This window comes from Nicotiana tomentosiformis, chromosome 5 (genome assembly GCF_000390325.3).
Source record: "Nicotiana tomentosiformis chromosome 5, ASM39032v3, whole genome shotgun sequence".
Taxonomy (NCBI): domain Eukaryota; kingdom Viridiplantae; phylum Streptophyta; class Magnoliopsida; order Solanales; family Solanaceae; genus Nicotiana; species Nicotiana tomentosiformis.
In genome coordinates this window covers 11,239,405-11,255,872 of record NC_090816.1, presented here as the reverse complement: position 1 = coordinate 11,255,872, position 16,468 = coordinate 11,239,405, and the positions used below count along the sequence as shown (strand labels likewise).

The 16,468-nt window shown below is 39.2% G+C and overlaps 1 protein-coding gene across 1 annotated transcript; it reads right to left on the bottom strand.

Annotated features, from left to right (window-relative positions):
- Window positions 1-14,067: 14,067 nt before the first annotated feature.
- LOC138891922 (uncharacterized) lies at window positions 14,068-14,649 on the bottom strand. Its single transcript, XM_070175610.1, has one exon. The coding sequence runs from the start codon at window positions 14,647-14,649 to the stop codon at window positions 14,068-14,070; it is 582 nt and encodes a 193-aa protein (XP_070031711.1).
- Between the last annotated feature and the right edge of the window lie 1,819 nt (window positions 14,650-16,468).

Here is a 16,468-nt window from a genome sequence, read left to right as displayed (position 1 = left end):
AGGCGGTACAATTTAGATTTGAGCATAGTGGGTGACTTTCGAAAGGGTTATATGAGATTCTCGTGCTTGCCACATGATAGATGTGATGTGTTGTGAGGGATTTAGATTTATATGTACGAGGTGGCAGTTCATTCTTGAAAGAAAGATCACGAATTCTGAACGGAATAGTCAGTGTTATATATTTAGGTGAATGTTATAGTTGCTCGGTAATCCCTGAGAAGGGTGTGCGGTTGAAAGGAGCATTATGTTTTGAGTTAAATATGTTCATTAGTATTACGGTACTCTCCTATTTGTTAGACTATTGATATTTAAATTATTGATATTATTGATATGTGAGTTGTCCGTGCGGGTCCAGATATTGATGCTATAACATGTGAGTTGTCCGTGCGAGTGATGTTAATACGAGCTATAGAAGAGTTGGTTATTGTTATTAAATTCGTGTGTCTTGGTTCTACTATATATAATGAGCTCATAGTATTTCAGTTGTAGTAGTTCTTTTTGAACTTGCAATGTGATATATTGGGAGGATAATATTGAAAGTCGGCTTAGAAAGTGATTATGGTTCTGGTTGGGGAGAGAGAGCTCCATGACTTATCGATCTGATAAGATGTTATGAGATTTCGCGTGTTTCTTTCATTATCGGTAGTGTGCGAAAGTTTTAGAATGAGGTTTTGTTTGATATGGGGTTTAATACTATTACCGGGTTACTTTGGAGTAGATAATGTTATCGAAAATGGTGTTACAATCATGCGAGTTGTGTAGTATATTAAGTGATTATATATGCGGTTATGGTTATGGCATGATACAACCTGTTCAGACTCATACATCGTGTTGATATGAGATTCAGGTCTTGAAAAGCAATTTTGAATGTTGGAAAATTAATTCCAAAGTTTATGGGCTAAGGTTGAAGTAATGATTTTTAATTATGCTGCGTTGTGAGGCCTATACAATTTACACAGAATAGGGTATCGTGGGGTCACCCCCGAGTACGTGCGTGGTAAGATGGAATAGTGAGTTGATGGCATGGAAACAACTCTTAGCACATTCGAGAACGAACATATGTTTAAGTGGGGGAGAACGTAACGACCCGGCCGGTCGTTACGAGTATTACAACTTTGTTTTCCCCATTTACTGCTCATTTTATGCCTTAAAGTTGATTTATGACTTACCGAGTTAGCTGGTTTGGGTCCGGAAGAATTTCGGAGTGAAATGAGACACTTTGTATCTTAATTGAAAACTTAAGTTAGAAAAGTTGACCGGATGTGAACTTATATGTAAATGTTCTCGGATTTGAATTTTTATGATACCAATAGCTCCGTATAGTGATTTTGGACTTAGGAGTGTGTACGAAAAATTATTTGGAGGCCGGTAGAGGAATTAGGCTTGGAATGACGAAAGTTGAAATTTTGAGAAGTTTGACCAGGGGGTTGACTTTTGATATCGGGGCCGGAATCCGATTCCAAAAATTGAAATACCTCCATTATGTCATTTATGACTTGTGTGCAAAATTGGAGGTCAATCGGACTTGATTTGCTAGGTTTCAGCATCGAATGTAGAATATTTCGATGTCGTTTCTTTAAGAATACGTGGTATCACATTAAGCAAATGATCTCCAAATTCAGTTTTATTGAGGCATTAGATATGTATTGAAATTATGGAGCCATAGCAAAATGAATTCAAATTCGGACATCATATGAGAGAGTTATACCCATTTCCGTGTCGGGAATGATTTTTTATCACCGTCAGCACCCAAGGTAGCGCGTGGCGCTATCCTTGGTGCTGGGACTACTGGAAGTACTGGAAAGGGCGCCACAGACAGCTCCCCATGCCACCTGTGGCGCCACAGACGTAAAACCCCCCGTAAAATGGGGGTTTTTAGCCATTTTTGACAAAACAAAGTTGGGGAGCTCGGTGAAGGCGATATTTGGGCGATTTTCACGGGAAAACATTGGGGTAAGTGTTTCTTATCCTATATTGATTATATTTCATGATTCCATATTCATTTACATCATGAATCCGTAAATTTATGGAAGAAAAATAAGATTTTTATAAAATCTTCCAAAAATATAAAATGAAGATTTGAAGGTCAATCCGATGTCGGAATTTGATAATATTTGTATGGTTGGACTCGTATCGGAAGGGGTATTCGCATTTTGTAACTTTTCGGATTCCGAGATGTGGGGCCCACAAGCAATGTTTGAGTTAATTTCGGATTTATTTGTGAAATTTAGCATTTTCATATGGAATTGATTCCTACACCTCGTGTTGATTGTATCGAATTATTTTGACTAAGATTCAAGGCGTTTGGAGGCCGAATCACGAGGAAAAGGCTTATTGGAATAAAGATTTGCTCGGATTGAGGTAAGTAACACTTCTAAACTTGGTTCTTAGGGTATGAATCCCCGAATTTGGTATGATATAAATTGTTTGGAGGTGACACACACGATAGGTGATGAACATGTAGACGTGCACCACATAAATTGTATCTTGAATAAATCTTGTGAAGTTGTAAAATTAAAGGATTATGTTATTATATGAACATGTGTCACGTGTTAGAGGAATTCAGCTGAGGCTCGTAATAAAGATCATGTTTAGGCTATGTGTCGATACTTTAGGACCCATATGGTCGTGTTGCTGTTGAATTAATTGTTTCAAAAATATACATTTCACATTCAGTAATATTTATCCATTGTGAGGATATTTATGGGATTGAGCTGCCCGCCTGCAGCAGGCCAAAATGGCTTTATACATTATTATTGTTCTGGATCGGGGCTGCCCGCCTACAACATGCCTTATTGGCTTTACTATTTTATGGATCGGGGTTGCCCGCCTGCAGCAGGCCTTATAGGATTTATTATTATACAGATCGGGACTGCCCGCCTGCAGTAGGCCATATAGGCTTTATATAGCGCTTGGGCTGAAGGAACCCCTCCGAGAGTTTGCACACACCCATAGTGAGCACGATTGATTTATAGCGCTTGGGCTGAAGGAGCCCCTCCAGAGTCTGCACACACCCCCAGTGAGCGCGGTTGATTTATATTGAGGATGGATCTTCCCCTAGGCATGGATATTGCACGATGCATTTATATTAAGGGATGGATCTTCCTTGGGCATGGATCTTGCCCGACGCATTTATATTGAGGGATGGATCTTCCCTGGGCATGAATCTTGCCCGACGCATTTATATTGAGGAATGGATCTTCTCTAGGCATGGATCTTGCCCGAAGAATTTATATTGAGGGATGGATCTTCCTTGGGCATGAATCTTTCTCGAAGTATTTATATTGTAATGAGTTTACGTGTACATGGATCTTGTCCGTATCATTTATATTCGGGGATAAATTACCCCAGGGCTGGATTGGTCTTATACGGTACTAAGTGACTAACTGTCAGTCGATGTGTATATATATACGGGTTGGAACACCCTTGGGCTGTGTTTGCCATAAACTGTACTGAGTGACCGGATAATTTGTGACCAGTATTTACATGAGGTCCTTCTACTAAGATGTCATATTCCTCATATCATACAATATTGATCTATTTCACTTGTACTGAGTTTAACTGTTGAACTTGAAAGCATGCCTATATTTTTGTACCATTATTTATACTGGACTGTACCTGCGGAGCTCGTCATTACTTTCAGCCCAGAGGTTAGTCTTGTTACTTATTGAGTTGGTTGTACTCATACTACACTCTGCACCTCGTATGTAGATCCAGGTGCTTTCGCACACGACGACCGCTAGATCTCAAAATTCTATCAGTTGGAGACTATCAAGGTAGATGCCTCGAGTCCGCTGACCTTGACTCTCTTTCTTTCAGTTACTGTACTATTCTATACTTTCAAACAGTGTTTTGTCAATCAGACTTTGTATTCATATTAGATGCTCATATACTTAGTGACATCGGGTTTTGGGAGTGTTATATTTGTATTTGTGAGATTTCTTCCGCTAAATTAATTATCATGTTTTCAAACTTAAAAGATATGGTAGTTTATCGAGATTGTCGGTTTGCCTAGTATTGAGATAAGCGTCATTACGACATGTGAGATTTTGGGTCGTGACACTTATACAACTTGTTAGGGTCGGGAAATCGGGTAGTACAGAATTTAGCCAAACAACATTATAATGACAATAACAAATACAATGTAAGTTGATAATAACGACAATTAAAGAATATAAAGAAGACACAAATTTAACATGGTTTGGTCAAGGTGACCTACGTACACAAGCGGATAAGAGCAATTTTACTATACTAACAAGAGTACAAAATTAGAGTAAATACTCTAATTAGTTCTAAATACCCTAAGAGAATAACCTCACAAGATCATTCCAAATAAAGGGGATCACACAAGTATTTCCAACACTAAACTCTCTTACAAAATACTCTCAATTACTAAAGGAGGAGAAAGAAAGACAAGAGTGAAAAGCTCTTGAATTGGTGTGTTTACAAATGAGGAGAAGCTCCTCTATTTTAAGAAAGAAATCCTTAGCCTAATAGTGGATATTATGTCATGGCAAATGTCACCACAAATTTTGTTATAGTGGATATTATATCAGGGCAAATGTCATGAAAACTTGACCCCCACTTGAAAAGAAGCCAAATTAATGGCCATATTATAAATCTCCACCTTGGCCTAATTTTGGCTTATATATAGTAAATTTGCTCCACATTCTCCGCAAAAAAAATTCAATGGGCAAAATCATTGTTCTTAAATGCCAATCAAGTTCAGGCAAAGCTTGAACTTGGACACTAGAAGAGGTTTTGTGAACATGTCAGCATGATTGTCTCTAGTGCTGATTTTCTGAACAGAGACTTTTCCTTCAGCAATGGTTTCTTGGATGAAATGATACTTTATATCAATTTACTTCGTCCTCTCATGATACATCTGATCCTTAGTCAAGTGAATGGCACTTTAACTATCACAGAAAATGGTAATACCACCTTGGTGTGAACTGAGTTCCGCAAATAGACCCTTCAACCATAAGGCTTCTTTGATTGCCTCAGTCACTGCCATATATTCTGCTTCGGTAGTAGATAAAGCTACTATATGTTATAATGTAGCTTTCCAACTAATACCGCAACCACCAATGCAAAATACATAGCCTGTCAGTGATCTTCTTTTGTCAGGATCACCTGCATAATATGAGTCTGCAAAACCAACCAAAGTGTTAGTATTTCTCTCAAACTCCAAACATGTGTTTGAAGTACCTCGCAAGTATCTAAGAATCCATTTCACAGCCTGCCAATATGCTTTACTAGGGCAAGCTATATACCGGCTTACCACACTCACTGCTTGTGAAATGTCTGGATGTGTATAAACCATTGCATACATAATACTGACGAATGCACTGGAATGAGAAACATATGCCATGTACCTCTCTTCTTCCTCTGACTGCGGGGACTGAGTAGCTGTAACTTAAAATGAGCAGCAATAGGGGTACTAACTAGTTTATCATCTTTCATGCCAAACCTCTCCAAGACTTTCTCCAAGTACTTCTTCTGGGTCAGGAATAGCCTGTTGGATTTTCGATCTCTTTCGATATCCATGCCAAGGATTTTCTTAGCTGCTCCCAAATCTTTCATCTCAAATTCACTTTTCAGCTGACTTTTCAAATTGTGAATTTCTGTTAAATCCTTAGCAACAATGAGCATGTCATCAACATAAAGTAATAAGTACACAAATGAACCATTATTTAACTTCCGAAAGTAAACACAACTATCATACATGCTCCTCGAATAACCATGATCCAACATAAAAGAATCAAACCTTTTGTACCATTGTCTTGGAGACTGCTTTAATCCGTACAAGGATTTCTTCAACAAGCAAACATGATTTTTCTTTCCTTTAATTTCAAATCCTTCGGTTTGATGCATGTATATTTGTTCCTCAAGTTCGCCATGTAAGAAAGCTGTCTTAACATTAAGTTGTTCTAATTCCAAATCATACATGGCAACTAAGGCAAGCAAGACACGAATAGAGCTATATTTAACAACTGGTGAGAAAATATCATTAAAGTCAAATCATTGTACCTCACTATAGCCCTTTGCAACTAATCGTGCCTTATACCTCGCATCTTCAACCCCTGGAATACCATCCATTTTCTTGAAGACCTATTTGCAACCAACAATTCTTTTTCCTGATGGCGGCTTCACAAAAGACCAAGTACCATTCTTGTAGAGAGACTCAATTTCTTCATTCATTGCAATCAGCCACTTGGCTGAGTCAGCACCAGAAATTGCCTCGGAATATTTTGATGGTTCTCCAATTTCTTCAGTTTCCTGTGCAACTGAAAAAGCAAATGTAACATAAAATCCAAACCTTAATGGTTGTTTACTTTTTCTTCTTGGTCTATGTTTGGCTATAGAATACTCCTCTTCTTTTGGTTCAATTTCAGGAGTCTCAACTTCAGGAATTTTAGTTTCTGGCTCAACTTCAGGAGTTTCAACTGTATTTTGCTCTAAAGTTGATGAGCTTGGCTAAGAAGGAATACAAGGCTAAAAATCTCAGATAAAAATACCCCTCGGGAGGTTCTGAGGCCACACAATTCCATGTGCGGTCCGTAGATTTCTTCATCTGGCATGAGCTGGAGTTCTGCGGCCGAAAGGGAACTTATCTGCGGTCCGCAAATTTAGAACTGCGGCCGCAAGGCATTCTTCTGTTGTCCGCAAGCCTTTGGGAATGCCTTACACCTTATCCCCGATCAACATAAGTGATTGTATGCTTTCCTTGCCAAAGTCAACACACGAGTCAGAAAGTCACTAACTAGAGCTATTTCTTTCAAAAATCTTGTTTCTAACCATAAGCACGCAGTTAAGTGTATTGGTACCAATTGAAGAATTTTTGACTCTTCGAGCATGACTTAATTAGGACTTTTTATTCATTACTACTACTATTATTACCTAACCACCAAAAACAGACTCATTCTCTTAAAAAGGTTGTCACGCCATCCATCGTTGGGACGAGTCACCCGGTTCACACAACAACTACCTTTGGAAAGAACCGTGGCATTAAGAAAACCAAAGGCTTATTATCTACTAGAACATATAAAGAGGCAACTAAATCAAACAAAGAAGCTGCTAACTCAAACTAAGAACTCACAAAGAAACAAAAATAAATAAGCAAATAAACAAAAACTACTGAATATACATTGTCACATCCCTTTTTACCCCCCCAAAAGATATAAGTTTTATAGATTGTGAGTTAAAGAGTTTCTCCAATTAAAGTGACAAATTTGAGTAGGGATTATTTTATTTACAGAGTCGTCACTTGGAATTGATTTTTGGTATTCCAAGTCACCTTTTATTTGAATCCCTAGTCAAAGGAAGGTTTGACTCTTTTATTATTGGTCTGCGAAAACAGAGTCCGGATAAGGAATTCTGTTGATCGGGGATAAGGTGTAAGGCATTCTCTGAGTCCCTCAGTTCTAGCACGGTCGCTTTATTGACTACAACTTAGCTTGAATTAATTTTGGATAAACTGTGATTTATTGGTTTCCATGTTTTAACTTTAGCATTCTATTTAGTCTAATCTCATATCTGGTCTTGTTGGCTCATAAATAAATGTTCAAATTCTAAAAGAACGTGAATGCAATGCTTATCCTATCCACTTAATTTTACAGACTATCAAATACATGATAAAATAAGAAGCAAAGAAAATTTCAAGATCTTCACCAAATAGCCACTTCTATGAATTCACAAGGTTGTTGCTGCTTAATAGCGAGCAACAGTAGGGGATCAATGACAAAGCAAAAGAAAATCATCATTGTTAGTTTTAAAATCGACATTCAACTTCAAAAGAAAAAGCTGACTGAACTCTAACATTTACAATTCTTGCCATTTCAATAACTGTTCTCAATAATGGTAATGTGTATAAATTCTTTTTTTTTTGAATATATACATGAGTTGTTCACAATAATGGCTAAACTTAAACAGGATATGATCGATCTTAAGCTTAACTTCCATCCATCAATGACTATGATCAAATCCACCACTTAGCCTTAGAGTTCACTGATCTGACTAACTAGTAGTCAGATTTGCAAATCACAGTCATATAGTCAGTAATAGCAGCTCTCTTACATTCCAAAACTAACACAAATCCACATATTTCACACACAACACTATAGTAAAACCTCTGTATGAACTACTGCCAAGTCTGCATGATTTAAACAAAACTTCAACCTTGTTCAAGACTAAAGAAAAGGTTTAACAACTAATGCCACATTCTTGAATGACCATAGATATCACATTTACCCATATAAGTGATCTACTTCACTGTTTCCGCCCAGATTAAAGTGAAAAAAACACATTTAAACTAACCCATTAAGAGAGCAGCGAAAAAATACTCATAAAACAATCAAGAATAACAACTTTTGCTCATTCGATAAAAATATAACGTAGGGAACTTAGTACTGACCTAGCTGAATAGGAAAACACTAAAGGATAATCCAAATAAGAGTAGAGTCTGGTTCAAGCTAAAATCCCAACAACAAAATCAATAGTAAAACCAAGGTTTCAGCCGTCAATCACACTGTGTGGGTGAGAGGTGTATGAAGGTCAGAAAGTGAGTAAGATGAGAGAAGAAAGAGAGGTATGGCGGCTTGATTTTTGGAGAGGATTTTCGTTCTTCTCTATTGTGAGGAAGGAGACATCTTCTGTGTAGAAAGAAAGCAGAGGGCTGCTAGGGTCCGCCCAAAATGAGGGACATCCATCTTCTTTTCTAGGTGGTACATGTGGGGGGTTGTGAGTGAGGGACAAGCATGGGGGACAAAGGAAAGTGGAGTGGGGACAAAGTGTGGGGGACAAAGAGTGGGGAATGAGTAGGAAAGTGGAGTGAAAAGTGAGATATTGGTGAGATGAGTGGGAAAAATATAAGCACGGTTAAAAATTAGGTGCTTACAGCATGCCCCTATTTGCTTTAGAAACATGAAGAGTTTTCAGGCAAAGAAAATATGAGCAATATGACTAATTTTTGGCCATACGGTTATTCAAAAGGGAAGAGATAAGAGAAAAGAGTCCGACCGAGTCTTGGTTATGGACATTATGCCGCGTGTAGTTCAAGGAAAATGATGGAATGCTGAGTTGGAGAGTCGAGTGAGGTTCCGTTGAGGCTCCGATCTGTAGTCCAGTTATTACATCAAAAATCAAAAAGAAACTAAACAAACCTATCAGCTATGAGTTACAAGATTCCTATCTATAAGTCTTCTAAAACTTGATCTTGAATCTTGACTGGTTCTTCACGCAGACTCTGATCTAAACCTTGATGCTTGCTAGCTGTAGGTGCTAGTTCATTCTTCTACGACTTCTTCTAATCAAAACGAGAGATGCAATGCTCGTAACTTCAGTCGTCTTGAGTAGTCCATATCCTTTCCACCTGCTTCTGCATTGGGATTCACTTCTCTCTCTTTTTATTCATTTATTTTGGATTGAGACTTCTTCTTTCGTTCATCTCGAATCATGTGTCTCGAGGTAAAACCTGCTCATACACCATAACAAACAAATGAACAAAATTTTATGCACTAGTTTTCACTAGAAAAAATTTCGTGAGTTATTATAACAAAATTTTAAAATAATTCTTTATTGAAAGCAATAAAAGATCGGGAATGGTGTACCCTGAAAAGATCATGATGATTTTTTTGTGTTTTTATTCCTTTTTTGGATGGTGTTCCTATATTGTCAAAAAGATATCTCAACTAAGTATTGGTGTACCTTATGTTGAAAAAATACGACTAAGGAATGTTATACCCTATATTGGCAATGAATCAGTGAGTGGTGTACCATGCATTTAAGGTCAAATAATTTAGGGAGTGGAGTACCCTATGTTGGAGAACACAGTTATGGATTGGTGTACCCTATATTGGTAATGAGATTAGAGATTGGTGTACCCTATACTGAAAAGGAAATGTTACTAGGGGTTGGCGCCATGTATTACTGAAAAGGAAATATAACCAGGGGTTGGCGCCCTGTATTACTGGAAAGGAAAATTTAACCAGGGGTACTTATACCCGGAATATGAGCTGGATTCCCCTAGGTGAAAAGGTTCTACTTGGGTTAAGCTACGAAAAACAATCCCGGGCGAAGAGTACTTCTACCCGGGAATATGAGCTAGATCCCCCTAGGCAAATAGGTTCTACCTGGGTTAAGCTACGAAAAACATCCTGGGCGAAGAGTACTTCTACTAAGAATTATAAGTTGGATCCCCCTAGGCGAAAAGGTTCTACCTAGGTTAAGCTACAAAAAACAACCTGAGCAAAGAGTACTTCTACCCGGAAACTATGAGCTGGATCCCCCTAGGCGAAAAGGTTCTACCTGGGTTAAGCTACGTAAAACATCCTGAGTGAAGAGTAATTCTACTCGGAGCTATGAGTTGGATCCCCCTAGGTGAAAAGGTTCTACTTGGGTTAAGCTACGAAAAACAGCCTGGGCGAAGAGTACTTCTACCCGGAACTATAAGCTGGATCCCCCTAGGTTAAAAGGTTCTACCTGGGTTAAGCTACGTAAAACAACCTGGGCGAAGAGTACTTCTACCTGGAAACTATGAGTTGGATCCCCCTAGGCTAAAAGGTTCTACCTGGGTTAAGCTACATAAAATAACCTGGGCGAAGAGTACTTCTACCTGAAAACTATGAGTTGGATCCCCTAGGCGAAAAGGTTCTACCTGGGTTAAGCTACGTAAAAACAATCTAGGCGAAGAGTACTTCTACCCAAAAATATGAGCTGGATCCCTCTAGGCGAAAAGGTTCTACCTGGGCCAAGCTACGTAAAACATCTTGAGCGAAGTGTACTTCTACCCGGAACTATGAGCTAGATCCCCTTAGGCGAAAAGGTTCTACCTAGGTTAAGCTACGTAAAACAACCTGAGCGAAGAGTACTTCTACCCGGAAACTATGAGCTGGATCCCCCTAGGCGAAAAGGTTCTACCTGGGTTAAGCTACATAAAACATCCTGAGTGAAGAGTATTTCTACCCAGAAACTATGAGCTTGATCCCCCTAGGCGAAAAGGTTCTACCTGGATTAAGCTACGAAAAACAGTCTGGGCGAAGAGTACTTCTACCCGGAATTATGAGCTGGATCCCCCTAGGCGTAAATGTTCTACCTGGGTTAAGCTACTAAAAACAACCTGAGCGAAGAGTACTTCTACCCGGAACTATGATCTGGATCCCTCTATGCTAAAAGGTTCTACCTAGGTTAAGCTACATAAAACAACATGAGCGAAGAGTACTTCTACCCGGAAACTATGAGCTGGATCCCCCTAGGCGAAAAGGTTCTACCTGGGTTAATCTACGTAAAACAAGCCTGAGCGAAAAGTACTTCTACTCGGAACTATGAGTTAGATCCCCCTAGGCAGAAAAGTTCTACCTGGGTTAAGCTATGAAAATGAGGGGTATGAATAGTAGTGATGCATGCTAAAAATAAAGTAAAGTGAAAATTTTGAGGAAACTTACCTTTGGTGACATCCGTCCTTTAGGAATTGCCATTCTACACTATTTTGTTCCTGCTGCAAAGAAAGGAAAATTGTGAGTTTTAAAAAATGGTCGGTTTGTGGCCTTGATACACTGAGGTGTTTGAGTTCACGGCCACCCCATTGTCGAAGAACTAATTCTATCAGAGTGGTACCGAGATGCTCGAATACTTTGTATAATTTTCTGGAGACTTTGTCTTTCTGATATTTCCCCTGGTTGTTTCATACCCGAATGTCTATGGTATCGCTAACTCTTATCCCTAAGGCAAAGCAATTTTCCTTTAAAATCAAACTTAGTTGTCTTGCACTCAGAACCAGTTTGTGTCCGTAGTGCTTATCAACTTTTCCCATAAAGCAATTCTTTCTTAGGCAATCTTTTCAGTTTCTTTGAGACACTTTGCCCACCTTATCAAAAGAGATCACAGATGGATTCCTGCCTTCGTCAATTCCGTATATGCTCCAAATTGTGCTCGGTACTACGGGAAAATTGTAGACAGTTTTGCATCTATTTCTTTGCTTTGCTTTTGATGCAAGATTAGACCTAAAGGGACTCAAAGAAAATTATGGGAAACACAAAAGAACAATTGAAATTAAAAGGGAATTATGACTAAACAAAAGGTGTCTATTTCGGGGAGAAGAATAGGGAGACTTATATGGAGGTGTGTGCCGACTTCAATGAATCATGACATGTATTTTGGACTGGACGCCTGATCCGTCAAAGCTGTCTAATTCTAAAAATTTGTCGCAATGTTCATCTTGAAACTGTCTTGGTTGTGCTCACGCCGGAGCATCGAAGACCCTCATTCGGCTAGTAGCGCCCTTTGCAGATTTTTGCTAACTAACATCTCTCATTTCTCTACTCACCGCTGCCTTATGGTGCCCATATGGGTTTTCACCAATAAGACTCTCTCATTTCACTGCTCACCGTCGCCTTACAGTGCCCATATGGGTTTTCACTGATAAGACTCTTTTGCATTTATTTTTATATTATTTTTTTGCATTATGGGACCGAACCTAGGGTAAGGCTTCCTACGTATCCTTTCGGAATCATGTTAGACGTAGTTCACTGAACTCAGAAGGTTTGTTGTATAATTGTTTTTACAAGTATACGGGTTCCAAAAGAGGGAAAGGAAGAAGACAAATATGACTTTAAAAGGGTTAACAAAAGGGTGACACCTATTTGGGACAGAGACCAATAATAGCCTTCGTCGTCTCAATTTGAGAAAATAATGCGTGAAAGTTCTGCAATGGGTATATATCAAACATAATATCTTTTGTCTGCATCTGCATTAATCATCATGTCTGGTACCTGTCCTTCTTTATCTACCAAGTGCAAGGCCCCTTTTGGTAACACTTTCTTGATGATGTAGGGTCCTTGCTAGTTCGGGGCGAACTTTCCTTTAGCTTCTACTTGGTGTGGAAGAATGCATTTCAAAATGAGGTGGCCTACCTTAAAGTGTCATGGACGCACTTTCTTATTGTAAGCGTGTGCCATTCTTTGCTGGTATAATTGACCGAAACATACTGCTTCTAGCCATTTTCATCAATCAATATCAGTTGTTCCAAACGGATCTTTACCCATTATGTATCTTCCATCTCTGATTCCATAACGATCCGGAGAGAGGGAATTTTGACTTCGGCCGGTATTACAGCTTCCATTCCGTATACCAGTAGATAAGGAGTTGCACCAACAGATGTGCGAGCAGTCGTGCAGTATCCCAAAAGAGCAAAAGGCAACTTTTCATGCCATTGTCTACAACCTTGGATAATCTTTTTAAGAATCTTCTTGATGTTCTTGTTTGCCGCTTCAACAGCTCCATTGGCTTTTGGACGGTAAGGGGTAGAATAGTGATGCACAATTTTAAATTGCTCGCATACCTCCTTCATCAAATGACTATTTAGATTGGTTGCATTATCAGTGATAATGGTTTTTGGAATACCAAAGTGACATATGATGTTGGAATGAACAAAGTCTACCACTGCTTTCTTGGTGACTGCTTTGAAAGTGACGGCATCCACCAACTTAGTGAAGTAATCAATTGCAACCAAAATAAATCTATGCCCATTTGAAGCCTTTGGCTCGATTGGCCCAATAACATCTATTCCCCAAGAAACGAAAGGCCAAGGAGAGGACATGGGATGCAACTCCAAAAGAGGCGAGTGAATCATGTAACCATGAATCTAGTATTGGTGACACTTGCAAACAAAACTGAAGCAATCTCACTCCATTATAAGCCAATAATACCCTGCTCACAGAATCTTCTTCGCCAAAATATATCCATTCATGTGAGGTCCGCATACCCCCGAATACACTTCATTCATGATTCGTTCAGCTTCTGTGGCATCTACGCATCTCAAGAAATTCAAATTTGGGATCCTTTTGTACAAAATTTCCCCATTCAGGAAGAAACCACCGGCGAGTCGCCTTATAGTTCTTTTTTGATTTCTCTTGGCATGCTCTGGGTATTCTCTTGTTTTCAGGAATCGTTTTATGGCATGATACCATGGTTCACCATCTGGTTCTGTCTCAATTGTATTGCAGTAACTGTGTTGATTCCGAACTTGGATTTCTAGTGGATCGATATGAGTGTTGAAGGATAAGGGAGCATCTAGGATAAAGTAGCCAAAGCATCGGCTAGCTCGTTATGAAACCTGGGAATGTACCTGAACTCGATGGATTTGAATCTGTTGCTCAAGTCTTGCACACATTGTTTGTATGGAATAAGCTTGATGTCTCGAGTCTCCCATTCACCTTGGGCTTGCCGAATAAGCAAGTCAGAATCTCCCATAACCAATAATTCATGCACATCCAAATCGAGGGCTATTTTCAAACCCATGATACAGGCTTCGTATTCTACCATATTATTGGTACAGAAGAACCGAAGTCGGGCCGTTGCAGGGTAATATTGTCCAATAGGTGAGATGAGGATTGCCCCGATCCTAACTCCTTTGATATTGACAGCTCCATCAAAATACATTTTCCATACAAGGTTGTCGTCTTGAACTACTTCCTCTATTGAGTTGACCTCTTTGTCTGGGAAGTATGTGGTAAGTGGCTTGTACTCATCATCAACTGGATTCTCTGCCAAATGATCGGCCAAAGCTTGTGCTTTTATCGCGGTGCAAGTGACATAGACGATGTCGAACTCTGTGAGCAGGATTTGCCATTTTGCGAGCCTGCTAGTAGGCATTGGCTTTTGGAAGATGTACTTCAGAGGATCCATTCTGGATATGAGGTAAGTAGTGTAGGCCAAAAGATAATGTCTCAACTTCTGAGCGACCCAAGTCAAGGCACAACATGTGCTTTCTAAAAGGGTGTGCTTAACCTCATAATTGGTGAACTTCTTGCTCAATTATAGATTGCATGTTCCTTTTTGCATGTTGCATCATGTTGCCCCAAAACGCATCCAAAGGAATTATCCATCACCGATAGATATAAAAACAAAGGCCTACCAGGTTTAGGTTGGACTCGTACATGGGGTTTTGACAGATAATCTTTGATCATGTCAAAAGCATTTTGGCAATCATCCGTCCACTTGATAGCAACATCCTTTTTGAGAAACTTAAAGATGGGCTAACACGTGGTTGTGAGCTGAGCAATGAACCTACTGATGTAGTTCAACCTCCCGAGCAAACTCATGACTTCCTTTTTGTTCTTCGGGGGTGGCAGATCTCGAATGGACTTTATCTTAGATGGATCTCATTCGATGCCTCTCCGGCTGACTATAAAATCGAGGTGTTTCCCAGATGGAACCCCAAATGCACACTTGGCTAGATTAAGCTTAAGGTCATACATTCAAAGCCGTTCAAAGAACTTTTTCTAATCGCACACGTGATCAGCCTGTGTCTTTGATTTTATGATGACATCATCGATATATACTTCAATCTCTTTGTGCATCATGTTGTGGAAAATGGTAGTCATGGCCCTCATGTAAGTTGCCCCTGCATTTTTCAAACCGAATGTCATGACTCTGTAATAATAAGTACCCCATGGAGTAGTGAAAGCGGTCTTTTCTGCGTCATCCTCATCTATTAGAATCTGGTGGTACCCAGCATAGCAATCCATGAACAACTGTATCTCATGCTTTGCGCAATTATCTACAAGAATGTGGATGCTTGGCAAAGGAAAATTATCCTTCGGACTTGCTTTGTTCAGGTCTCTGTAGTCAACACATACTCTAGTTTTTCTATCATTCTTTGGCACAGGAACAACATTTGCCACCCAGGTGGTGTATCAGACAGCTCTGACCACATTGGCACTTAATTGCTTCATTATTTCCTCTTTGATTTTGTCACTCATGTTCGTTTTAACTTTTCGTTGCTTTTGTTGGACTGGTGGAAAATCAAGATACGTGGGGAGTTTATGAACCACTAGATCAACACTTAAACCCGGCATATCATCATAAGCCCAAGCAAACACATCTCAGTATTCAAATAAAATTTGAATTAAGGAATCTCTAGTTTTTTGTTTAGTGTGAATGCTTATCTTTGTTTCTCTAACTTCTTCATGGCTTCCAATATTAATTGGCTCAGTTTCATTGAGGTTGGGCTTAGGCTTGTTTTTAAATTGTTCCAACTCTTTTTTTATTTTCTCAACAGCCTCATCTTTATCATACTCAACCTCTTGATGCATTATTTCGAAATTAGACAGCTTTTTAAGGTCTGGGAGTGAATTCCACATGCATGTCATTTTATTAAAGCCCGCATTAACAAAACTGAAATGGAAACAAAATGACAGAAATTAGGAAAAGAAAAGGATACAAAAATTAATACGAAACTGAATTACATTTCATTGAATTTGAAAGGATAGAAGGGTTAACAACAGAAACAATCATACTGAGATGTTTGGATTACAACCCTAAAAGTAACCCAAAGTACAAAAAAGAAGCTGCAAAAGCAAACTACCAAGACTCTTTCCTTGTGGGGAGAGGAGTTGCTTCCCAGTTGTTGAGCATGGTGTCTGGGCTAATTAGTTGCATATCGGCACGACTAGTGCCTTCACCAGCCTGA

Coding starts and splice junctions, on each gene's coding strand:
- LOC138891922 (XM_070175610.1), bottom strand. CDS start 14,649: ATGCCTACTAGCAGGCTCGCAAAATGGCAAATCCTGCTCACAGAGTTC.